The 26,790-nt window shown below is 44.4% G+C and overlaps 1 protein-coding gene across 1 annotated transcript; it reads right to left on the bottom strand.

Annotated features, from left to right (window-relative positions):
- Window positions 1-10,056: 10,056 nt before the first annotated feature.
- Window positions 10,057-26,318, bottom strand: CAPN6 (calpain 6). Its single transcript, XM_028092287.1, has 12 exons — window positions 26,154-26,318; window positions 17,666-17,797; window positions 16,423-16,631; window positions 15,731-15,923; window positions 14,767-14,960; window positions 14,456-14,533; window positions 14,163-14,349; window positions 12,392-12,514; window positions 12,033-12,235; window positions 11,319-11,440; window positions 10,836-10,972; window positions 10,057-10,239 (listed from the first exon to the last, which is right to left on the bottom strand). The coding sequence occupies exons 1-12, from the start codon at window positions 26,316-26,318 to the stop codon at window positions 10,057-10,059; spliced, it is 1,926 nt and encodes a 641-aa protein (XP_027948088.1).
- Window positions 26,319-26,790: the final 472 nt, after the last annotated feature.

The following is a 26,790-nucleotide window of genomic DNA, read 5'->3' as shown; positions in this document are numbered from 1 at the left end:
AAAGCATGGAAGTTATTAGAGAAACCCTTTCTGGAGAAATAAAACAACTAAAATCTAACCAAGTCGAAATCAAAAAGGTTATTAATGAGGTGCAATCAAAAATGGGGGCACTAACGGCTAGGATAAATGAGGCAGAAGAGAGAATCAGCGATATAGAAGACCAAATGATGGAAAATAAAGAGGCTGAGAAAAAGAGAAACAACTATAGGATCACGAGGGCAGAATTCGAGAGATAAGTGATACGATAAGACGAAACAACATTAGAATAATTGGGATCCCAGAAGAAGAAGAAAGAGAGAGAGGGGCAGAAGGTATATTGGAGCAAACAATAGCAGAGAACTTCCCTAACGTGAGGAAGGAAACAGGCATCAAAATCCAGGAGGCACAGAAAACCCCTCTCAAAATCAATAAAAATAGGTCAACACCCCGACATCTAATAGTAAAACTTACGAGTCTCAGAGACAAAGAGAAAATCCTGAAAGTAGCTCGGGAGAAGAGATATGTAACCTACAATGGTAGAAATATTAGATTGGCAACAGACCTATCCACAGAGACCTGGCAGGCCAGAAAGGACTGGCATGATATCTTCAGAGCACTAAACGAGAAAAATATGCAGCCAAGAATATTATATCCAGCTAGGCTCTCATTGAAAATTGAAGGAGAGATAAAAAGCTTCCAGGACAAACAAAAACTAAAGGAATGTGCAAACACGAAACCAGCCCTCCAAGAAATATTGAAAGGGGTCCTCTAAGCAAAGAGAGAGCCTAAAAGCAGCATAGATCAGAACGGAACAGAGACAATATACAGTAACAGTCGCCCTACAGGCAATACAATGGCACTAAATTCATACCTTTCAATAGTTACCCTGAATGTAAATGGGCTAAATGCCCCAGTCAAAAGACACAGGCTATCAGATTGGATTAAAAAACAAGACCCATCAATATGCCATCTGCAAGAGACTCATCTGAGACCCAAAGACACCCCCAGATTGAAAGTGAGGGGGTGGAAAACCATTTACCATGCTAATGGACACCAAAAGATAGCTGGGGTGGCAATCCTTATATCAGACAAATTAGATTTTCAAACAAAGACTGTAATAAGAGATGAGGAAGGACACTATATCTTACTTAGAGGGTCTATCCACTAAGAAGTTCTAACAATTGTAAATATCTATGCCCCTAACATGGGAGCAACCAATTATATAAGGCAATTAATAACAAAAGCGAAGAAACACAATGACAACAATACAATAAGAGTGGGGGACTTTAACACCCCCCTGCCTGAAATGGACAGATCATCTAAGCAAAAGATCAACAAGGAAATAAAGACTTTAAATGAAACACTGGACCAAATGGACTTCACAGACATATTCAGAACATTCCATCCCAGAGCAACGAATACACATTCTTCTCTAGTGCCCATGGAACACTCTCCAGAATTGATCACATCCTAGGTCACAAATCAGGTCTCAACCGGTACCAAAAGATTGGGATTATTCCCTGCATGTTTTCAGACCACAAAGCTTTGAAACTAGAACTCAATCACAAGAAGAAAGCCGGAAAGAACTCAAATACATGGAGGCTAAAGAGCATCCTACTAAAGAATGATTGGGTCAACCAGGAAATTAAAGAAGAATTAAAAAAATTCATGGAAACCAATGAAAATGAAAACACAACTGTTCAAAATCTTTGGGATACAGCAAAGGCAGTCCTGAGAGGAAAGTATATAGCAATACCATCCTTTCTCAGGAAACAAGAAAGGTCTCAAATACACAACCTAACCCTACACCTAAAGGAGCTGGAGAAAGAACAGCAAATAAAGCCTAAACTCAGCAGGAGAGGAGAAATAATAAAGATCAGAGCAGAAATCAATGAAATAGAAACCAAAAGAACAGTAGAACAGATCAATGAAACTAGGAGCTGGTTCTTTGAAAGAATTAACAAGATTGATAAACCCCTGACCAGACTTAATCAAAAAGAAAAGAGAAATGACCCAAATCAACAAAATCATGAATGAAAGAGGAGAGATCACAACCAACACCAAAGAAATACAAACAATTATAAGAACATATTATGAGCAACTCTATGCCAGCAAATTAGATAACCTGGAAGAAATGGGTGCATTCCCAGAGATGTATCAACTACCAAAATTGAACCAGGAGGAAATAGAAAACCTGAACAGACCTATAGCCACAAAGGAAATTGAAGCAGTCATCAAAAATCTCCCAACAAACAAAAGCCCAGGGCCAGATGGCTTCCCAGGGAATTCTATCAGACATTTAAAGAAGAATTAATACCTATTCTCCTGAAACTGTTCCAAAAAATAGAAATGGAAGGAAAACTTCCAAACTCATTTTATGAGGCCACCATTACCTTGATCCCAGAACCAGACAAAGACCCCATCAAAAAGGAGAATTACAGACCAATACCCTTGATGAACATGGATGCAAAAATTCTCACCAAAATACTAGCCAATAGGATCCAATATTAAAAGGATTATTCACCATGACCAAGTGGGATTTATCCCTGGGCTGCAAGGCTGGTTCAACATCCGCAAATCAATCAACGTGATACAATACATTAACAAAAGAAAGAACAAGAAACATATGATCCTCTCAATAGATGCAGAAAAAGCATTTGACAAAGTATAGCATCCTTTCTTGATCAAAACTCTTCAGAGTATAGGGATAGAGGGTATATACCTCAATATCATAAAAGCCATCTATGAAATACCTACAGCGAATATCATTCAGGAACGCGGCAGGGATGTCCACTATCACCACTGCTATTCAACGTAGTATTACAAGTCCTAGCCACAGCAATCAGACAACAAAAAGCAATCAAAAGCATCCAAATCGGCAAAGAGGAAGTCAAACTCTCACTCTTTGCAGATGATATGATACTGTATGTGGAAAACCCAAAAGACTCCACCCCAAAACTGCTAGAACTCATACAGGAATTCAGTCAAGTAGCAGGATATAAAATCAATGCACAGAAATCAGTGGCATTCCTATACACCAACAACAAGACAGAAGAGAGACAAATCAAGGAGTCGATCCCATTTACAATTGCACCCAAAACCATAAGATACCTAGGAATAAATTTGACCAAAGAGGCAAGGGATCTGTACTCAGAAAACTACAAAATACTCATGAAAGAAATTGAAGAAGACACAAAGAAATGGAAAAATATTCCATGCTCATGGATTGGAAGAACAAACATTGCGAAGATGTCAATGCTACCTAGAGCAATCTACACATTCAATGCAATCCCCATCAAAATACCATCCACTTTTTTCAAAGAAATGGAACAAATAATCCTAAAATTTGTATGGAACCAGAAGAGACCCCAAATAGCCAGAGGAATATTGAAAAAGAAAAGCAAAGCTGGCGGCATCACAATTCCGGACTTCCAGCTCTATGACAAAGCTGTCATCATCAAGACAGTATGGTACTGGCACAAAAACAGACACATAGATCAATGGAACAGAATTGAGAGCCCAGAAATGGACCCTCAACTCTATGGTCAACTTATCTTTGACAAAGCAGGAAAGAATGTCCAATGGAAAAAAGACAGTCTCTTCAACAAATGGTGTTGGGAAAATTGGACAGCCACATGCAGAAGAATGAAACTGGACCATTTCCTTACACCACACACAAAAATAGACTCCAAATGGTTGAAAGACCTAAACGTGAGACAGGAGTCCATCAAAATCCTAAAGGAGAACAACAGGCAGCAACCTCTTCGACCTCAGCCGCAGCAACTTCTTCCTAGAAACATCGCCAAAGGCAAGGGAAGCAAGGGCAAAAATGAACTATTGGGATTTCATCAAGATAAAAAGCTTTTGCACAGCAAAAGAAACAGTCCACAAAACCAAAAGACAACTGACAGATTGGGAGAAAATATTTGCAAATGACATATCAGATAAAGGGCTAGTATCCAAAATCTATAAAGAACTTATCAAACTCAACACCCAAAGAACAAATGATCCAATCAAGAAATGGGCAGAAGACATGAACAGACATTTTTCCGAAGAAGACATCCAAATGGCCAACAGACACATGAAAAAGTGCTCAACATCGCTCGGCATCAGGGAAATCCAAATCAAAACCTCAATGAGATACCACCTCACACCCGTCAGAATGGCTAAAATTAACAAGTCAGGAAACGACAGATGTTGACGGGGATGTGGAGAAAGGGGAACCCTCCTACACTGTCAGTGGGAATGCAAGCTGGTGCAACCACTCTGGAAAACAGTATGGACGTTCCTCAAACAGTTGAAAATAGAGCTACCATACGATCCAGCAATTGCACTACTGGGTATTTACCCCAAAGATAGAAATGTAGGGATCCGAAGGGGTACGTGCACCCCAATGTTTATAGCAGCAATGTCCACAATAGCCAAACTGTGGAAAGAGCCAAGATGTCCATCGATAGATGAATGGATAAAGAAGATGTGGTATATGTACACAATGGAATATTATGCAGCCATCAAAAGGAATGAGATCTTGCCATTTGCAACGATGTGGATGGAACTGGAGGGTGTTACGTTGAGTGAAATAAGTCAATCAGAGAAAGACATGTATCATATGACCTCACTGATATGAGGAATTCTTAATTACAGGAAACAAACTGAGTGTTGCTGGAGTGGTGGGGGGTGGGAGGGATGGGGTGGCTGGGTGATAGACATTGGGGAGGGTATGTGCTATGGTGAGCACTGTGAATTGTGCAAGACTGTTGAATCACAGATCTGTACTTCTGAAACAAATAATCCAACATATGTTAAGAAAAAAGAAAAAGAAGAAGATAGTAGGAGGGGAAGAATGAAGGGGAGTAAGTCGGAGGGGGAGACGAACCATGAGACACGATAGACTCTGAAAAACAAACTGAGGGCTCTAGAGGGGAGGAGGGTGGGGGGATGGGTTAGCCTGGTGATGGGTATTAAAGAGGGCACGTTCTGCGTGGAGCACTGGGTGTTATGCACAAACAATGAATCGTGGAACACTACATCAAAAACTAATGATGTAATGTATGGTGACTAACATAACAATAAAAAAATTTAAAAAAAATTGTGCAGAATGAAAGAAGCCAGACCAAAAAAAAAAGGCCACATGTTGTATGATCCCATTTATATGAAATGTCTAGAATAGGCAAATCCATTTGCCTATTTTCTTGGGGGGAGGAGAAGAGGACTGGGAGGAAGTCAGAAGTGACTACTAAAAGGTACAGCGTTTCTTTTTGGAAGGGATAAACTCGTTCTAAAATCAATTGCAGCGATGGTTGCTCAACTCTGTAAATACACGAAAAACCATTGGATTGCACACTTCAAATTGGTGAATTGTATGCGAATTACATTTCACTTAAAGCCGTTATAATACAAAAGTGATACACGTTCATTATAGAAACAGGAGAAAATCAGAAAAGTAAAAGGAAGAAAAAGAAACTCACTTCACATTTTTAAAAACCTCGTTTTCCAATTGTCCTCAGGACAATCCGGATTCCTGAGAGTTTCCTCAGGATTGATTGAATCAAAGGTGCTTACCCTGAAATCTTGCATGATTCATTCCATTTACTTCTCCAACACCATCTTTTATCATTTCCAAGTTGGCTCCCTATGTTTCAACTGTAACAAACTAATTGCAAATCATGTACACACATCATTCTCCTGCCTGTGATTGTTGGTCCCTCTCTTCTTCATTTGGTTGTTTTCACCCATTAGGATTAGCTTAGATATCACTTCCACCATCTTTTCCTGACCCCAGGGGACTAGGTGTATCAAATCATTTACGCTATGTATTTCTAAGACGAAAAAATTAAATTAAAAACATATATGCCAACTGAAAAATGAAAAGATATTAAAGAGACCTCCAAGATCTCTGGGACAATATCAGAAGGTCTAAAATTCATTTCATTAAATGCACAGAGGGAGCAGAAAAACGATTGGTGCAGAAAATAATTTTTGGATGAATAATTGCTTCAAATTTCCCAAAATTTGATCAACGACATAAATTTACAGATTCAAGAACTCTGTGAACTCCAAAATGTATAAACTTAAAAAAAAATCACATAGATAATAAAACTGACCAACACGAATGAAGAAAAATCTTGAAAGCAGCTAGACAAAAATGACATAATACATATGGTAATAATACTTTGAAATACTGCAGATTTCCCATCAGAAACCAGGGAGGGCAGGAGACAAAGGAACGTCTTTAAATTGCCGAGAGAGTGGGGCGCCTAGCTGGCTCAGTTGGTAGAGAATGTGACTCTTGATCTTGGGGTCATGAGTTCAAACCCCATTTGGGGGTACAGTTTACTTAAAAAAAATAAATTGCTGAAAGAACTGCCAAACCAGAATTCTATATCCAGCGAAAGTACCCTTCAGGAATGAAGGCAAAACAAAGACATTCTCAGATGAAGAAAAACGAAGAGAATTTGCAAACAACTCATAAAGAAATACTGAAGGAAGTTCTTTAGGCTGAACATAAAATCATACCAGAGAGAATCTTGGAACTTCGGGAATAAAGAGGAAGAGAAGCGGTAAATATAAAAGACTATTTTCCTCCTCTTAAGTTTTTAAAAAATATGTATGACTATTGAAAGCAAAAAAAAATATTATAACATTGTCTGGAAGAGTTTCTAATGTATTCAGGTCTAACACCTATGAAACTTTAAAGGATCAGTCTTAGGGCGAAGTGGTCCTAAGGCTTTACTTCTTAAAAATGTATTTACAGTGGGGCTCCTGGGTGGCTCAGCTGGTTAAGCGCTGACTCTTGATTTTGGCTCAGGTCATGATCTCAGGCTCTTGGGATCGAGCCCTGCATTGGGCTTCACACTCGGTGGAGAGTCTGCTTGACATTCTCTCTCACTCCCTCTCCCTCTGCCCCTCCCCCTGCTCACACTTTCTCTCTCCAATAAATCTTTTTTAAAAATGTATTTACAGCAAAAGTCAGTTGAGTTTTGAAAAATGCACATAGTCATGGAACCAATATGATGGTCAAGATAGAGAGTAGTTCAAAAATAATGAATGTGGTCATTACTTCCCAAAGTTGACTCAGGCCATGTCGTATTAATTTTTTTTTTTCCCTCCCCACCTCCCCAGGCAACCAATGATAAGTTTCATGTTATTGGAGAGCACTTTGCATTTTCAAGATTTTCTATGAATGGAATCAGGGAGGTTGTACCCTCTTTTTCTGGCTTCTTTCACTCAGCATAATAATTGTGAGATGCACTCCTGTTGTTGTTGCCAATTACATAGTGGTGTGTATTAGTGCATTGGATTCCCTTTGGGAAAACCAAGTGCACTGACAAATTATATGTGTGCGTATGTAAGTACCTACATGCACATGTAAGTGAGAGAGGTAAAGATTCTGAGAGACGCATTTTATATGCTAGCTGAACAGTTCTTGGTAGAGTATTGTGGATATAGAGCCAGTATTATAAATGCAGGGAAGATATTTCCACTTTCTGAGGGACAGCATATTTTCCTGGAAAAGGTTGAGGTCTAGGAGTCAATAGACATAATTGCCTGACTAATAATCATGATATGATTACTGACTGAACAATCTCAAGTAAGCTATTTAGCCTCTCAGTGACTTAAATTCCTTGTTTTTGAGAAAACGGGGATAATGACAGCACTTCATAAGGTTGTTATGGGCTTTAAAATGAGATGAATAGTATAAAGCACTGGGCACAGAGCCCGACGCATAGCAAACAATCAAAAGGTGCCGGCTCCTTTTCTTTTCTACCATTTAATTTGCAGGGGAAGAAAATTCTCACCCTGCAAAAAAAAAAAAAAAAAAAAAAAAAAAAAGGCAATAGCTTCTTTGAGCTTAATTGTAATATCATAGTGCCATCTGTTGACCATATAGAACTATTACATTACTTGTACTGTAGAGTTCATTTCTGACAAAGCTCTACCACGTCTGAAAACCTGTATTTAAAATGTCCTCTCCAGTGTGGTCGGAGCTAGTGTCGTAAGGACGGGGATTGAGGGCTTTACGGAAAGACTGTTCTGCTGAACTTGGAGACCCCTCCCCTGCCTAGGTATCCTTCCTTGTTAAGAGGCAGGGATCAAGGAAAAAGGAGAGGAGTTTCTTCCATACCCTACCCTAAGATGGGCAGATTAGATACTGAGTGTGGAAACAAGTGAATGAAGTCTTCTCATCCATTAGGCTGATGGAGGAAGGAGATGGTATTTTCTTCTGTTGGGGGCTCCGGGGAGATGATGGGAGGAAGGAGTTGGTATTTTCTTCTGTTGGGTGGTCTGCACTTGAAAGCTCTGGCCAGCATAGCTTTGGCTTGGAGTCCGATCCCATTAAGGGTTTCAAAATCTTGTAACCCCAAATACCACACAAATATCCTTAAATGTGGAATAGAAGGGGTCCCCCCTCTCCGTTCTCCCAAACTCCTCATCCCCCCCACCCTGTTAGGCTCAGGTTGCACAGATTCCCCTATCCCCACTCCCAACTCCAGGGGCTCCAAAACGAGTCTCAAGAGATGGTCACTCCCACCATCTTTCCTGGGCCAACAAATCAAGTCAAGACTGGTTGGTTTATTGAATGTGAACTTTATTGTGGTTTGGATTATGTAAGGCAGTGTGGTGAAGGCACTGCAGAAGTTACACAGACTGAAAAACATGGTAAGAAATGAGTGAGCTAAAAAAAAAAAAAAAAAAAACCACCTACAAAATATATTTTTAAATGAATGCGTGCTGGACTAGACTAAGTACTACAACTATGCTTTTTCTTCATCATTGCAGAAGCGTTGAAATATTGTCAGAAGTGGGGGTTGGGAGGGGTTGGGGAAGGCTTCATGGAGGAGGTGGAATTTATGCTGGACCTTGAAGGAGGGGTAGAACGTTGATAGATGAGACGGAGGGGAAGAACACTTCAGAATGACTGACTCTAGAGAAAATTCTGTAGAAATACTGAAAAAACAAGAGGGCAAACAAACGCCCCCAGGGAATGAAGCTTCCCAACTGAGAGGCCCGGGGTTGGGACCCAAAATCTCAAGCCCCCAGGTGGGGTCTTCAGTACCAATGATATCTGGAGGCACAGGACAATGGGCTTGTTTGTAAACCTAGCAGCAGCAGGAGATTTCACATTGCAGTCAGGGGCCCCAAATTAGCTGTACTATATGCCTGGGTGGGTTTTCTCATCCTTTCAGGGTGTGTGTGGTACTTATTTGTCCTTCCTCGTGCCCGCTGACTGCCTGAACGGTAGTTCGTGCGCGCCCATGTGCGCGTGTGTGAGTGTAGGTGTGTGTGGATGGGTGGGGGACCGAGGCTTTGTCTCCCACTGCAGCTTCTTCCACATTTCCCTCTTTGGGGCACACAGCTGGCTTCCATCGAGCTGGAGCTCGGGCCCTTCCCACTGGCTGTCTAGACCTCACTGAACTCCAACTCGTCATTAAGCACCTAGGAAGCTTCCTCAACATGAAGGTAAAACCTACTGTGGGGGGTGACTTGGGTGAGGGCAGGACTACACTTTCCGGGGGTGGTGATGGTTGGTGGTATTCAGTGGTGGTGGTGACAGAGGTGGTATTGGTACTGGCGGTGATGAGAGCTGGGGACTCAGAAGCAGGCTCTGGCCGCTGGCTAAAAGCCTGCTGGCAAGTCTGAAGTGTTCAGTAGGGAGCTGGGATGTCAGGCTAGACCAGCTTGGCCTTGATCACCCCTCCTCCTTCCTCAACACGCCCTACAGGGAAGATAACACTGGGTGCCTGAAAGCAGCAAACACATCTGTAGGGTATCCAGGCCATTGTTGTCCTGCTTAAATCTCACCCCCGGAAGCCCCAGAGATCTTTTTGTTGGCAAACATCTGTATGATCTCCACATAGGACTGTCACCTCCCCCTGTCCAGCTGCTGGAGGTATATAGGTTATGTAGCTACTGATGCTACCTGGATCGGGAGGTATGGGGGATTTATCAGAAGAAAGGAAAAGTTAGTTACTGTGAGTTTCTTTCTTTCAAAGGAGTATGGATTAGGTAAGACCTGGCACCTGACAGAAAAGGGAAGGATGGAAAGCTCTGTCAGGATTCCCTAGAGCTGAAGATTTAGAGCTCAGTGAGATCATCGCTGGAAATAACCTTGAAGCTGATGTGGCCCTGCTTGACTTTGGCAGTCGGGCCACCCTTCTTACGCAGGTACAGAGACTTCAGATCACGGCAGTCGCTGGGGTCAGCATCCAGAGTAACCTGCCCCAGGAACTGATCACAGAATTTCCGGCTGTTCCACACCTGGAGAGACAAGTCAAGAGAGCAAATGTGAACCACCCTCTGTGAGACCGGACGTGGCCCAGTGGCATCCAGAACCTAGCGCTGAACTTGGAAAGGCCTGTTTTAAAACTGAGAGACTCTCTTTCCTGATAGCAGGCTCTGGCTGACAGGAAGCTACCTCAAAGAGGAGAGGTGAAGAGCCAGTCAGCAGCGCTCAAGGTCAGCTATACAATGGCTTTGTAAAGGCAGCTGGGCAGAAAAACAGCCAGATGATAGTGGTCCACCCTGACCTAGCAGGATAAGGGTCATCTGACCTGGCATATGCTTTCCCTCATGGGATTTTATAGTACATGTCACAACACGTGTACCTGTGAGCATGTGCGCTTCCACCCACAATGAAAGGGACGGAGGGGAGGGTATTTACAATGGAAATTAATGAGGAAGTCAGTGTCTGTGCTTGGTGGGAGGTGTCCTGGAGTAAAAATAAACAGCCAAAGACCAGGATGACCCTTGCTGTGTATCCTGTATAGTTGAGGCACTTGGGATAATCTAGCCTCTCAAATGGAATGTGAGCCATCCCGGGGGGCGGGGGGTGGGGTCCCTGTTCACACACTTACCTGCACTATAATAGGAATGTCAGTGGTCCTTCTGTAGAAAATTGCCTGGGTGTCAAAAATGGCATGAACAGTATTCTTCTGGACGGGAGAACGGACTTCCTCCTTGCCACACTTGATGACCAAATACGGATTTACAGCTGGAACAAAGCGACAGTTGCTTTTAACGGAGTGATTACAGTTCTTATTCTAGAGAGTTGAGAAACTGGTTCACTGGGACTTTTTAGCCTAACACCTGGGTACCAGAATGACCTCAAACCTTGGCTCCCGATTCCCTTTTCTTCTCCAGCCTTTATAAAAATGAATAGTATGTAGGCCTTGCCCAAGGATGTTCACATCCCGTTCTCTGTCCAGGTCGACAGCCATCCTGACTTCCCGAGACTGAAAATAACCCCTGGAGAGAACTGTTCGTGACCACCTTTTCTAGCCATAGGTGCAATAAATGAAACTGAAGTTCACTTTCCCAGACACCTCTGCGGTTCTTACTTTCATTGGCATACTTCTTCTCCAGGCCCTCCGCACTGTGAACGGTGATCTGGGTCACCACCTTCGGGTAGCCACGAGCCAGGTTCCAGCAGGACATCTTGGGCATGTCCAGAGTCAGTTCCCTGGAACATCAAAAAGAAGACAGGCCACTGATGACGAATGCCCTCTGATGAGGAGATAGGCCTGACAAGGCAGCCATTGCTGCTGAAAACATGGAATACTGAGTGACCCAGCTCATTCCTCCTCAGACATGGCTTATATTTTATGAGTCTGTTTTCCTTCCCCCTGGCGTTAAGGACCAGCAGATAAAGATCAGAGTAGGCCGGGCCGGGGTAAAAAGGCAGCTTTGGTGACCCAGCATTCAGAACATAATAGAGGAGCCGTGAGGAGTCCCAGCTGCTTAAGAGAAGAATAGAGTCAGCCAGAGAAGGGAAGAGAAGATATACATGGGAAAGCTTAGGCTACAGGCCTGTTCCCCTGAGATGGCAGCCCAGAGGTCTGAAGCTCAGACCTCTACCGGGGAATTTTTCGTGGTTACGGAAATAACCATTTTGAGAAATATTTCTATCAGCGTCATGTCAGTGACGTCTGACTTGGACAGGCTGTCCTTTTGCGTGTCTGCATAGGAGGAGCAGGGTCAAGGGAGGTGGGTGGGTTGGGACTGGAGGCAAAGCAGAGACTAGGAGTTTGCTGGACTGGCCGCGGGAGCTGAACCTGAGCTGGACGGGCACTTCGGAGAAGATTCTCAGGAGAAACTCGCTGGTGCGGCCATGTTGGAACATGGTTGGGACAAGCACGTAGTTGCCTTTCTTCAGGTACTTGCTCAGAAACACGGTGCGGGTGTCAATGTAGGTGGATGTCCCAGCACGCTCTTGGATGTAGAGATGGTGGAGGCGGAACTTGCGGTTCATCTCCACCTGAAAATGAGACAGGACGAAATGCCCTGTTCCGCTCGAATCGCAGTGTTCGTGCTTTCTTTATCCTTGGACCTATCTTCATTCCCCTCACCCCAGGCCATCCTAACTGTGACTCTCTCTGCCATTATTCTCTCTGCTCCACATGCCCGTTCTTACCTTGAAGAGCTCAAAGCCAATGATGTAATTGTCAGGTCTTCCCATGCGGCGGTAAGTACGCAGGTCCTTCTGCTGCAGTGACATAATGACCTTGTGCCCATCCTCGGGCACAGTGAAGATATACTAAGGGAAAAGAGGCCACCATGGAGCTTTAGTTAGCACTTCCATTTCAGATGAGCCAGCTCAGATCTCAGGGAAGACAACTACGTTGAGGAGCAGAGACTCTGATTATTTTCTGGGCTTTGCCACTGACCAGACACTGTGGCCTTGGATAATTCATGGGCTTGCTAAGTGGAGATCATATATTGCTCCTCCCTATGGCATTCAGCATGGATTGAGAGATAACTTCACGCCTGGGTCTTTGATGCCAAAGAGGGTAAGCTTCTTGGTAAGATCTTGGGTTTATTTTAAATCGTCCCTTGCTTTTAAAAGCTGCACACTGAAAAATTCCAGAATCCATAAAGGCAAAAGGCACTTTTGTTTGACTTAGCCTGATACTATAGCATCACCCTCAGGTAGCCTCCTCTAGCCAGCCCAGATGTGTGGCTTGTGGAGGGGCTGGACCCACTTCCTTGAAGAACTGATGCTTTGCTACCCTCTCTGCCGGGAAGCTGCAGACCTGTGTGTGAGACTCTGAAACATCATCTAAGGGAATCATAGTGCCATTGGGAAGTAAAACTAAAAGGCATCTGATTGGTCTCTCTGTGTCTGTCTGTCTCTCTCTCTCTCTCTCTCTGCTTTTTTTCTCTCTCTCCCTTTAACAAGAAACAGAAAATAAATCCAGAATCATAGGTTTACAAGGCCCCTAACGATCAATCTTGTGCAGTTAAGTGTGAAGCCAAAAGCCCATTTCTCCAGCTCGATGTGCCTGATATTTGAAACATTTCCAGGGTTGTACATGGGGATGATGTGGGGGGGGGCAGTAATGGGAGCTTTCCTTTCTTTAAGGACAATTAAGATGAAAAAAAAAAGATGGAAAGAATGGGGAGAAAAAAGGTACGAGTTAAATAAATCAGCCTACTCATCTTAGTGTCCTTCCAAATGCTTGGCCAGTGAGGCCCATGGAAAGAAAAGACATACCCATGTAAGGTGACAGTACAGTCAGAATTCTTGCCTCCTGTGGGTTATCTCATCAGCACATTTGGGGGTAAAACCATCAAGACTATTACAAATTCAGGCTTTGGATGTTTGGATTTTTTTGCTTTGGGTCATGCTTGGGCTTGACCCCTAATGGATCATGTGGAAGAACATTGTAATGGAAGACAGATGAGACAGGGTCACTGATCGGGTAGTGCTTCAGATCCTGGGCAAAATGATCTGGTTCTGGGTGAGAGAAGGGAGGCATAATGATGGCATTCAGAAGATTCACTGCATGAGAAAGAAGATGCACACTGTAAATGCGCACCCAAGAGAACAGATGGGCAGTCAAGAAATGAAAAAGAATTGAGTGTCTGGGAGCAGATCCTTTCTGTCCGATGGGGGACAATCACAAAGAGCCACACCAAGCAATATGGCACCAGGGGAGAGGCAGCCAGAGGAGATGACTCAGATTTAATATTGTTCCCCACATACGTCTCTGCAATAGACACAGTCTGCCATGACTTATAGCGCCTGAGCCAATCCTTAGGCACCTTGGTTGATGAGTATTACACAACAGCTGCAAATTGAAAAACTGATGTCAAAGAAATACTGCAAGGTGAGACCCAAGTTCCTATTGCCTTGAGAAGTTGGAGACAAGATTAGGAAAAAAACCCCACAAATTGATTCAAACCTGGGGATTCTGCAGGAAGGTATCACGATTGTTATAGCAGCCGCCTGACCGGTTCATCAGGGGATCATCGTCCACAGTCCAGCATCCCACCACCGATTCCAGCTCCTTGCGGCCAAAAATGGGGTTGTTCACATTGCGGCAGACGTTCAGTTCGTGAAAGTTGCGGCAAAAGTCCTCCAGGCTCATCCTGAACAGAAGGAAGGCAGGAAAGAAATGAAGATGGTGCCAAATACCTACCACAGTAGTGCCACATGGGAGCCCCAAGGCCCTTAGCACCAAAAACCCCTCCTCACCAGAACTCTCCATCATCAGACATAACTAGCCCCAGGTTCTTGCGGTCGGCCATAGTCAGCTGCTGCCACTCTTCAGAACTAAAGGCAAATGAATGGAGAAGCCATTAGGTTTACCATTGACTTCCTACAGGAAGCAGGACACCAAAGGACCAGAAGGCCTGAGTGTTGGGCCTGCTTTATTTCACCTCTGGCTGGGTCACAGACCCCGCAGATGTCACTAGGCACTGACAGCCCACTAGCAATCTGGAGGGATGCGTTGGGTGAACTATAGGGCTTGGGAGACGTGGCCGTCCAAATGAAATGTCACTCACATTTCGCTCCAGGGGCCGCTCCATTCCTGACGTCCCAAGGGGTTCCTCAGGCGAACCATATAGAGCTTCTCAGTACTGAAGACTTCTAGCAGTCTCTCTCCAAGACGGATCTTGCGAATATCAGTCATGGTGTAGGTATGGCCCTTCAGAAGACCCCAGTCAGTTTCAACTTCTTGCTCCTCCTGATTAGGAGACTGAGAGCAAAGAAAGATACATAAGCCACAAGAATTGAGAGACCCAAGGCCTGGCTCCAACTCTTCCTTGATTGGTTTACCCCAGTATGGTTGAAGCCAGTTCTCCTTAAGCAGACAGAAATTTTATCCAGACACCTGACTTGACACAAAGCAAGTGAAAGAAAGGAAATAAAGAATTTAATATAATAAACCCACTTAAACAATTCAGATTGAAACTACCCACAAGTAGTACACTGATACCCACAGCTTAAAAATTTGGTGGGGCTGGTTTACTGCGTGAGCAAACTGCTATAAGTTCTACCTCCAGGGGCAGAGGCAGGAGGAATAATTTAGCAGAGGCTGTCTACACCGGCTCAGAAACTGCATCACTCCCCAGTGGGATGGTTGGTACAGAAGGATAAAAAGTTAAAGCTCTGGGGCGCCTGGGTGGCTCAGTCGGTTAAGTGTCTGCCTTCCAGCTTGGGTCGTGATCCCAGGATCTTGGGATTGAGTCCCGCATTGGGCTCCCTGCTCAGCGGGGAGTCTTCTCCCTCTGCCCCTCCCCCCCGGCTCGTGCTTGCTCTCTCTCTCGCTCACTCTCTGTCTGAAATAAATAAATTCTGAAAAAATAAAAAAAGTTAAAGCTCGGTGGCCTCTGTTCCAGGACTCAATGCATATTGTTGGTTTTCTGAGCGCCATAATGCCTTCTCCTGAATCTCTGGGGGAAGGGTGACATTCCCTACTAATTTTGTAGTGTGAGCAAAGAATGCTTGTTTTTGGTGACAACAAACCTCAATGGAGCAACAGATCAGCCCTCCTTTGGTAAATGTTTTGTACAGCTCCCCAAATAGCTTGTACTTCTCCTCAACCAGCTCGGTGTATCTTCCCTTCTGCATGTCAACGGTCTCGGCCAGTGTGCCAGTGAAGTCCACGATGATATCAGTGGTGGTCAAACCATCGAGGGCTTCATAACAACCAAGCAGCCTGGGGGCAAATATGCAAGGTTATCTTGGTAAACTGATTTTTCCAGGTGGAGGTTGTCTTGTTCCCAAGAATTAGAACAGTCCCCGCCCAGCCAGCCTTTACCAGCTGGCTTTTCGATATTAATGAGATTACAGCCAGAGATTTCTAGGCTCAGGTTATGTTGAGCAAGGGCAGTCCATGAAGAAGCTTCCTTCTCCAGGTAAACATCAGGGAAGGAGAAAAGGTGAGGCCATCATGCCATGTGATCTGCAGATTAGCAGCAGGAAGGGGCACCTACGAGCAGGGAGGGTTTTTAATGGAACCTAGAAGAGCTCATTTCTCTATCATCCAGGATTTCTGAGGGCCAGGCCCAGGCCCAAAGCAATGCCTTGGATCTGACTGCTATGCTACCCCCTTTAAACTCAAGGGCTCGGCTGAGAGAGGATGAGCTCCCAAGGACAAATGTGGCCTTCCCTTCCTTGTGTACCCTGACCACTGACTGGTCAACCCCCCTCCTTACTTTGCATAAGCTTTTTCCAGTAGAGCATTCCAAAACTCATTCATGGAGGTGGAGAAGGAGAAAACCAGATCTCCATTGATGGTGGGCAGCAAGTCATCAATCACCACCTCAGTCCATTCTCCAAAATGCCAGAAACGGAAGCGAAATATCCCAGCATATTTATCGAGTTTTCGAGGGTCCCATTCCTGTTCCTTATGGTTGGGAATTGTCTGGAAATATAAGAACAGTCATACAACTGTTATTCACCAGACCACATCCAAATATTGAGTTGCAGTTGACTTCTGGCAAATCTATATGGCAGTAGGAAGCACACCAAATACATCTGGTTTGGGTCTAGGCTGGGAAGTCCTAGGCTGGGCATTTTTTTCCCACAACTTTTGCTTCCCTACGTCAGTTTTGCTGAGGATAGTATTACCATGCCGGCCCTGAGTACACACAGGGTGACTGAGGGGAAGCCAATTAGGAATTAAATTATTTCCCACAAATTATTTCCCACAGATAATCTACGAAGTCAATCATGAGAAGCTGTCTATGCACAACATATCTGGTTGCATGTTTAACCACCTAAATAAGGCATTTTAAAAGACAAAATCACTGAAAATATAAGACGCCTGCACTTCCGGGTTTTAAAGGTCCACCCTAGAGATTTCATGTAGATTCTATATGGATTTGACTCACACCTTGAGCAAAATTATGTTGGGGAAATTCTCCTTTTTATATGCAATTACACATCACTCTTCGAAAATTCTGTTTCTGAAGAAAAATCAAGTCAAATCAAGCCAACGCTTCACTGTCTCTGACTCGATCTAAATGCCGAAGAAATTTTTGGACTCGAGAATTTATTAGAACCTTTTCAAGGAACTATTTCCATTTTTCTTGTCTTTTCTGTTATTCCTATCTGTGATTTCCTGGCCCCTGCTGGCTCTATCCTCCAGTCGGTGCAGAGAACACAAGTATGCAGAGCTACTACATCAAAGCACTATAAGTGACAAAAGATCAACTATTGTGTGACAAAGCCAATAGAGTAAAATGTTAATGGTAAGAATCTAGGTGAGGATATAGGTGTCCCCTGTAAAATTCTTTCAACTTACTGTATTGGTAAAAAATCCTCATAATTTGTAAAATATTCTCATAATTCAGGAATTGAACAATCTCAAAAACTTAACGACCTGATTTTTCCCAAAATTACTAAGGAAGACAAAAAGGTGGAAACTTAGTGAGGTCTCACAAGAGAGGGGGATACCTTTGTCCAGTGAGATTCCTGAACAGCCAAACAGGAAAACGCAGAGACCATCGGCTTGTGCCCCAGTCTCCCTTGGATCAGCTGGTGGTTGCTGATGTTGCCCACGATCAGACGGGGGTCGTCACAGATGTCCTGCAGATACAATAATTGGTTCTAAGGGTGTGGAAAGTGTTTCCCAAGAGTCAGCGTGAGCTGAGGTAGGCAGGACAGAGATCATGACTAGGACTTCCGTAAGTGGGATAAAGGGAAGGTCCAGGGAGTTGGGGGGGGGGGTTGTGAGGAAAAATACAAAGCAGTCGATCATCGGCTGCAGAGATAGGGTTATGAGGGGAAGTGGCAGGAGAAATGGGAGGAGGGGATGCGATGAGACAGGTTGAGATGGGCTGGTGGGGGTGCTCAGAATTAGCATTGTGGTTTGGAAGAGTTTTCCCTACAGCAGTGAGCTTTTGAAGGGAACTAGAGATTAGCACATTGCATTCCGGTCCTATTGGTCATGAGGAGATTTTCTGAAGCACCTGTGCCTGGAAGGGTAATTGCATTTCAAAAGACAAGGCCCGATAATGGTGAATGCTTCTCCCTCCCTGGGAAAATGAGTTCGGAGACCTTATACAGAAAGCCCTTTCCCCAACATAAAGCAAAGGCAACGGCAGTCTCCATGGCAACTAGATTTTTCCCCATCTTTGGATGAATACAGATGGCAGCAGGTGGTAATGGACCCCTCATAGGAGCACTTCAACACACTCTTTTCCCACAGAGATTGTTCTGAGGGAAGCCGGACAGAGGTGGGGGACAGTATTTGTTTGGAGCGTATGGGTCTTTCTTCCCCGAACATGTCAACAGCCATGCCACTCCCACGGCAAGTAGGAAAATGAGACCCAAATAGCACAATGACGACACAATGTCTGAGGGCACACTGCAGTTATTTTCAAAGTATAATCGGTGTCTAGAGGAAGGATCCCCAAAGTCTCCCTGGTGATAGAATAGACTGAATAGCCATGGTGACACTCGAGTTGAAGCCTTAGGGATGACTAGCGTGAGGGAGCTGGACAAGGGAGAGGTATGGAGGCATGACGGGTAGAGAGGCAGGCATAGACAAAGGCATCGCCGCATACACAACATCACATAATTGAAGACATGATTGTGTGACTCAGAGAATCAGCACTTTGCAGAGTTCAAAGGCAGGAAATACCAACGAAGTCTTGAGTATCTGGAGAAAGCTTCATGGAGGAGGCCGTTGGCCAGTACCTTGACATTCTGCTTACCCAGCAGAAATAAATCCTAGTCTCAAATGGAAAGAAAATCTAGACATATATCCTTTTAAATTTTATTAAATAGAGACAGCTATATTTTTCTGGTTCTCAAACCTTTTTTTTTTAATGGACATAATTCTCCTTGATGAAGGGTCTGGTCTACAGAACGAAACATTCCATATATTCTTAAAAGCCAAAATCACTCGGGAAAGGAATAAACATTCTAGGCAGGGACAAATCCAAAATAAAGATTAATCGGGCATCCTCTGCCAAAAGGAGAGGGTTAGGTGGGTTTTCAGTTTGGGATTTTCTGGTCTTTTTTTTTTTTTTTTTTTTTAGATGCATACCTAGTGTCTCGACATCACTTTTTTTGTCTTAGAAAAAGACTTCTATCTTCATATTTTTTTAATGGGCTGGGACTTGCCTGTTTTTTCACTTATTGAGCATAGAGCAGGTGTGTTGGGTGAATTAGGCCCTGATATTCTCTCCCAATTGTTTCTTTGCCCTTTCTAAGATGAAACTAAAAACAGCTTTTTCTCGTGGGCCAGGTGTTATACTATTTTATTTGGAGCAAGACATAAAGTTATACAATGATTTCTTGGGTTTTGATGATGCAAATAATAGTTGCCTAGCATGGAAAAACAGTAAAGTGAACATTGGTGCATGGAAAAGTGTGCTTTTGGATTATTAAGGCAAATTATTTGCTGGTTTTATGTGAAGTTGTTAGTGGTTGGGGTTACATTACAGTGTCTTGGATTGCCACAAGGCTCTCATTTAACAGCAGGGATCCAGGTTCAGCCAACACTTTTGGCATCCCAGCTTTTATTCAAGACATAAAGGGTCACATAAATGAGCAAATACCTGTAAACAGAATTCAAATTGAGAAACTGGGTAATTCTCCTGTAGATCCAAGCTGAATGTGGTCATTCTGTGTGTGTGTGTGTGTGTGTGTGTGTGTGTGTGTGTGTGTGTGTAACTGTATGTAATCATGAAAAAATATAAATTTGGGCCCAAAAAATCCCTTATTTTCTATTTCCTCTTGTAAACTGGCCCTTGGCCCAGTTTTCCTTCACCACTCTTCATGCATGATGGATGGCCATTTAACAATGGGTTTTAAAGCATGATAAATTAAAAGGCCATAGACTGTCAACGCTGAAAGAAATCTTAGGGACTATTTACTCAACCTTTTTATTTTACAAAGGAGAAAACAGGCTCAGGAAAGGGCAGCAACTTGCCCCTCCCAGCATGCAGGTAGTTAGTAGGAGACCTAGGACTGAAGTTTTAGGTTCTTCAAAAGCACATATAGTTAGGGAAGGTGCTTCATGCCTCTCTGCTTAACACTTGCCTAAAAGCTCTTCATGGTTCTGGAAGACTTGCTTAAGTTATATCTCAGCTTTTGGTTCCAAGCTAAATATCACCAATAGGCTTTAAACGCCTCAGTTTCATCCACTCAGTGGGAATCAATCTCTTATGTATGTCAGCACCGTGATGTGAAACATGGGAGGACATCTTTATTATGCCACATCCTCTACCTCTTTAAGGAAGTCCGAGACTAGAAAGGAGCTAAGGAGGGAGAAAGGGTAAAGGGTAATAAGCCAGTGCAAATCTAACGGCCAAATGGACTTTTTTGGTGACATATTTGAAAATAATGAAATGGCTGTTTATTGACTTTTTCCCTAGTTTTGGACAACGGGTTGTCTTCATATTGGGAGTAAGGAAGTAAGGCGGGAGAAATTTTTCTGTAACTCAGAGCCGAGGTGGAGAGTGCAGATGGGAAATTTCAGCCTGAGCCCTGCTGGACTGGTAAGGAATGGAGTTGGGGAGAGGTCACAGCTCACATATTCACATATTTGGGTGGCTTGAGAGGGAGGGGAGATGCTGGGCCCCTAATGGCTCCCAGCTGTGTTGGCACAGTTGCTGTGATCCTTGAACTGGGCTGTTTGTCAAGGCAAAATAATTTCTTAGGGGGGAAACACACACAACTAGGAAGTTGGACACCAAGAGTAAAGCCAGGAACAGTCCCCGCATACCCCCATCCCCGAGCCAAAGCCTTCTACAAGCAAAACAGCTTCTCTAGGAAGTATGTTCTCTTAACCGAGCACTGAGAGTCCTTCCCATTGTCCTCCCCTCAGCTCCCTTCGCAGAGACCTCTGGAAGATTGGCGGGGAGGGAGACACACAATTACCAGGCTTGGAGCCCTGTACGTGTCATTCTGCATGGCTTTTGCAACGTTTTTACACAGGCGAAACTGGCGGACAATAAGCATTGAGTTCCCGGGTCAACAACCTCAAGTACCGCAGTAAAATGAAAGGAGGCCGAGAAAACCAGCAGCCAGAAGAGTGGAGACATTTCCAAGAGTGCTCCAGTCTTGCAGTACTGAGGGGCTGGGGGCCTGGACACCTACAAGTGAGGCTGGTCCTGCAGTAAATATATTATGACCAAGTCCAGCACCCTAACTAGTCCCAGAAGGCCTCCGGGCTGCCATTCGGGACCCGAGGGCTGTGCCAGTTGGTCCAAGTAGCCATTATCTTATCCTAAGAAACCTGAACCATCTCCAAGCAGAGCCTTCATAGGTGGAGCTGGGCTCAGGGACCGATGTTGGACCAGCCTCTCAAGGAGTTCACTTTACCTGCTGGCGAATTTTCCTTTTGTGGGAAGAGTCTGTCGTCAGTAAAATAGCCACTTCCTTCCTTACCCCTCCAAGGAAAACTCAGTATGAAGCCTGAGAATTCAGGTCTTAAGCCTAACTTCTACTTCCAGCCTAGGCAACCGAGTCACGACATAGTTATCCCCTTTGAACCTTCAGACTTTGGCTAGAAGACTCCAGGTATAAATACCAAACTGCTTTAATTGGGAAGAATTTACATATCCATGCAGTGGATTACTGTTCAGCCATCGGAGGGACAAACTGATTACATGCTGCCACATGAATGAGCCTTGAAAATGTTATGCTAAAACAAAAGAAACCAGTTGCTTTTACTTTTCTGTTCCAAGTAAGATGTTTAGAGCCAGGCGAATCCAGATAGAAAGCCAAAGTAGATTAAGTGAGTGCCTGTGATGGGGGGCGGCGGGGGTTACTCACCGCAAATGGGTACCGACGGTCTTACGGGGACGACGTGACTGTTCTACCATGATGAAGTTTTTGCAACTTTGTGAATTTGCTAAAAATCATTGCCTCATACTCTTCCAACAGGTGAATTTTATGACCTATAAATTGTACTGTGAGAAAGCTGGTAAAGGGCACAAGTGAAAATAAACAGGATGGGCCCATCCAGCTGGTTTCGACTGTGTCACCGGTGAAACCATGAGGACTAGTCAGGTTGGGGGACATGATCTCTGGGAATGATAAGAACTTTATGACCAGTCTAGGCCAAAACTATGGCACAGAGGTGCCCCATTCAGTGGGGAGCCGAAAACTTCGATTAGCACAGAGAAAAGTGTTTCCCCTTTACTGTTTCCCCCCAGGCAATCTGTCCCCAAGACCTGCGTATTCTGCTTCTCATGTATCCCCTCATTGAACTTTCCCTTCCATTCCTACCACCTTTGGCTTTCATCCAGACCCTCATCACCCTCCTCCCACATAGGGTAGTGAAATGGCCCCTGGGGAGGGTATTCCTTGTGGAAGGACCTGGGCCAGGGAAATGGTAAGTAGGGCCCGCGCTCAAAACTCAACTAGAGCTGACAGAAGATCTTGTGCAGGTGCCCTCGCTTCCCCCACAGCTGGCTGCACAAATCCCCGCGAGGGTTTGCTCCGCTTTAGTCAGGGATTAGATGTGTCTGACTCTAAGACACTATTGTAGCTGGATATGAGTCAGTCAGGAAAAAAGCCAGAGGCGGGTAGGAGGGAAGAGTGGCTGTAGAAGAGATTTTTTTTATGGGAATTTGGCCCGCCAGATTTCAGCCCTAAAAATTGTACCTGCGGCCTTACGATCCACGCTGCCAGTCAGTATAAATCGGTATAGCTTAGATTTTACTAAGACTGTATATGAGAAAGCCCCAGGAGGACAGGAAAGTTCAGGAACACATGTCTCGAGCCATATACCAGTGTACCCAAGAAGCTAGGCCAACAGCTGGGGCCAGTGGACCACTGGAGGAGTTAAGGAGGAGGCTTTTTCTCTGGAGGGTATGGGCAGATGAGCCGGCCCTGAATAACTGCAAAACATTCCCATAATCCCTGCCTATCTAAAGTGGCTCCTTAGGACACAGCATGGGAGGGGCAATTGGGAAGAAGGGGACACTTAATCCTACCCTAGGATACTGGGGGCTTAACTGAGGTTGTTTGGTTCAACCAGCCCTGGGGTTTACAGGCATGAAGGCTTATAAAGGCAGAAGCTTTTGAACATGGGAAAGGAAAGAAACAGAATATCAGGTTAATCATGCTTCTTCCATTTTAGAGACTTCAGAAAACAGCCCTGGTTGAGGATGAGGCTGTGTGGCATGCCAAGGGACAAGATGTCTGCAAGCTTCCCTACAAACCGGGATCTCAACCTTGCCAATGAAGCGGGTGAGGCCAACGACCCATCTGGTCTCCCTGAGCCAATTCGGAGAGGCCCAGGGCTGTGTCTCGGCTTTCCTGATGGGAGGCCAGAGAACTTTGACGTGGTTCTTGACCACAGGCTTGGCCTCCACTCCGGCTGGAAAGGAATCCAGAGCTTTTTGAGGAGACTCAGATGGTGGTCCAGAACCTTGTTTTTCCCTCCTTCCCACAAGAGGCCCCTTCCCCAACCACTACAATCTATGCTGATCTCCCCCTTCTTCAAAACCCTACAAGATTTACTGTCTGTGTGCCTCCTTCTTCAAAACCCTACAAGATTTACTGTCTGTGTGCCTGAAGATAGCATATCTTATATCAGGCATTCATTTATTATTTAACTCGTTGATGGCTCAATATCCATCTCTCCCACTAGAATGGGAGTGCCTCACCCCAGGCTGTGTCTGTAAATTGCACAGAGGCTGCACAGAGTAGGTGCTCAATAAATGCTTCTCAAGACTCTCCCTTTGGGCTTAAGACTAAGCTCACAGGGTGCTCTCAAAAGGGAGGGTTATGGGTCATTTAATGGATGTACAGCATCGACCCAGGGAGGAGGAATGTGAGAATTGACTGGTGGGAAACTACCAATTTTAGCAAAAGAAGAGAACCAAAGAGCTCGGTTTCTCTGAAACCACAGCATGGCGGCGTGAAAACCAACGTGGGCTTTGGAGTCAAGCCTGGATTCAAATCCCAGGGTGTCTGCCTTCGGACCCCGGGTAAATTCTTACCTTCTCTCTGAGATCCACTTTCGTCATCAGTAAAACGGACGTAGTAATATCTACCTTTAGTTTTCAAACCGGAAAAAAAGAATCGCATCGGAGAAATGTACACGATACCTACCTTGCTAAGCCATGGCAAATGAAGATGAAATGAAAAAAAAAAATGTACAGAAAACTCCAAACACAGTCTCTAGGCCCATGGTAGGCATGGCATAAATGCTGATTCCTTTTCCTACCCACCCCAATTCACTCTTTCTGATAACCCCTCACCCTGGAAAGGGTATTGCTTGCTTCAGAGGCAAGATGGACTCTTGCCATGGTTATTTAGTTTTTTCCTTCCCTGCTAATCCATCTAGGATTCAGTCCACAGAATTTGGAAGAAGAAGGCAAAGGACAAAGGACTGAGCCAAGAGAGAGGGGGGAGCATGTGTCTCAAGACCCAGCCAGTACAGGAAGCGTTGTCAGCTTGATTCACATCTGGGAAATGGCTTCGTGTTGGCTTATGACTTTGCCACCCATTGGGTCTCCTCCTATCTCCTCCAGGACCTCTCCCTCATCAATCATTCCTTCTCTCTCCTGTGTCTTCAACCGCTTCTTCTTTACTGTTTCCTCTTTGGCCTAGAAATACATTCAAGTCTGTCCTATTTTAAAAAGATAGCCCCCCGCCCCCGACAGAAAACCTTCCTCAATTTCCTGCCTCCTTTTCAGCTATTTCTGCCCCATGGATGTCCTGTCTTTCCGATCTGGGCATCAGAAAAGAGTGGTGCCCCTCGTTATCATCATCCATTCATAAGAGTGGCACTCAGACAGGATATCTTTATTTTCTTCGTGCATTTCTGCAAAAACAAAACAAAACAAAACTTACCCCTCCTTCATACCGAATTAGTGGCTAGTGAATTCTGCTCACGTTTCCCAGATTTTTATTGCAGGTCAGTGATCTGCAGGGATGTCAACAACTGGAGGCGCAGAAAGTCAGGAGGAGTGTCATCTTCCTTCCAACGAAAAGGACTTCTCCAAGTCTCATACTCTCAAATGGCTATCATACTTTGCGGGCAAACACTGAGACCTCTCCTTCCAGTCACACAGGAAACACAAGAGCCTTGAAGGGACCAATGTATCTTGGCACCACCTGGTGGCAACCTACAGCAACTGCAACGGCTCTCGTGAGAAGTCCGTTAAGGAGTGTAATTGCAACTAAAAAGCCTGCTGGCTGAGAGAGCCAACCTTGAGTTGTTAAAGGAGGTGGTTGCATAATAGGGCACAAAAAGATACATTGGTACATGGGATCAGAAGGCCTTCAGGATATTGCCAGGGTCCAAGAATGTGCATGTCCTAACAGCCCTCTGTGGCTCATGTCCCTGGTCACGCACTTTGGGAAGGAGCTCAGGTATAATATCCTTCTTCCAGTTATACCCTTTAGAGAGGGCAAGGTTGCCTGCCATTTATTCTCCAGATTCCATCATCCTTCATTTTACACACTGAGCTCCCTCTCATGCAGGGCTGGTGAAGAGGTTCTGAGACTTGGTTTAGAGACACGATACACAGCTGTTCTGCAGAGAACCATAATAACTATTGATAGGTCTGAAAGAGCTACACTCCTATTTACATCCCACTTGGCTAATAGTGAGGGGATCCAGGTGATGGTATCCAAAGAGTAACAAAGAAATCTCCCCCCTCCCCCCCCGGACAAACTCCATCTTGTCCTTGTAGAGTTCATTTCATTTATGCTCGTTACATCAGGAGTTTTGTTGTTGTTCTTCTAAAAATTGCTATCTGACCAAATACAACTGAAATTCAAGATTCCTCAAGCTAGAGTCAGAAGCACAGATCCGTAACACTTGCCACATAAAAGCTGTCTCCTAAATTGCTTTGCGCGTGGTAGGCTGTGTTGAGAGAAACAGGGGACCAGGCAGAGTTATGATGCAAGAGATTGAGAAGGAGACAGAAAGTAAAAAGCAAACAAACAAACAAAGAAAAGACAAAGTTACCTGGGGACGTTTCCACACCACCTTCCCGGGAAGCAGCCGGTTGTAGAAAAGCGAATCATTCTCAGGCAGAAAGGTCGGGTCACAGAACAGTCTGCCATCTTTGATGCATTCCTGCTTCAGTTCCTGGTACTTCTGGTTTTTGAAGAGCTTCAGAGGAGGACCCATACTGCCGAACTATGTCTAGAATGAGGAAAAATTGTGGTCACTGGAGGAAGAAGTTCTGAAGTATTTTGAAAATTACCTGAAATTAGACAAACAGTAGTCATCCCAGTGACTTTATTCCTGGAGCTAGGCACGTGGAGCTTGGCTTTAAAAGAAAAGTGAAGATTTTCAGGGAAAGTAGGGTCCAGGCTCTGCAACCGATTAGCTCAGCATGGGGCTTTGCCTAGGGTGCCTAAAACATTGGGGGCCTCAGTTTCTTCCTCTGCCAAATGGGGCAATATGAGCCTGAACAATATTATTGAAAAACTAGATAATAAATGTTAAGATCCCTCGTTAAATGTGAATCATTATCATTTAAAGGGCAAGCTTCCATTTTACATCAGCAGAGAGGAGTTTCAAGCAAAGGACAATTTTAAATTTGAAGATAAAAGAAAAAAGTCGTTTTACTATATTCAGAGTAAGTTGGTGCCCTGAA

The sequence above is a fragment of the Eumetopias jubatus genome, unplaced genomic scaffold, assembly GCF_037043125.1.
Source record: "Eumetopias jubatus isolate StellerSeaLion01/CBP00866 unplaced genomic scaffold, mEumJub1_p1.0 scaffold_11, whole genome shotgun sequence".
In the NCBI taxonomy this organism is placed as follows: domain Eukaryota; kingdom Metazoa; phylum Chordata; class Mammalia; order Carnivora; family Otariidae; genus Eumetopias; species Eumetopias jubatus.
Note: the sequence above shows the minus strand (reverse complement) of the source record. Positions and strands in the feature narration are given on the sequence as shown.

Excerpts from the sequence above, each read along its gene's own strand:
- CAPN6 (XM_028092287.1), bottom strand. The coding sequence starts at position 26,318 with ATGGGTCCTCCTCTGAAGCTCTTCAAAAACCAGAAGTACCAGGAACTG. Across the intron at positions 17,798-26,153 it reads TGGTGTGGAAACGTCCCCAG|GACATCTGTGACGACCCCCG; the intron begins GTAACTTTGTCT and ends TTGTATCTGCAG. Across the intron at positions 14,350-14,455 it reads TCTGATGATGGAGAGTTCTG|GATGAGCCTGGAGGACTTTT; the intron begins GTGAGGAGGGGT and ends CCTTCTGTTCAG.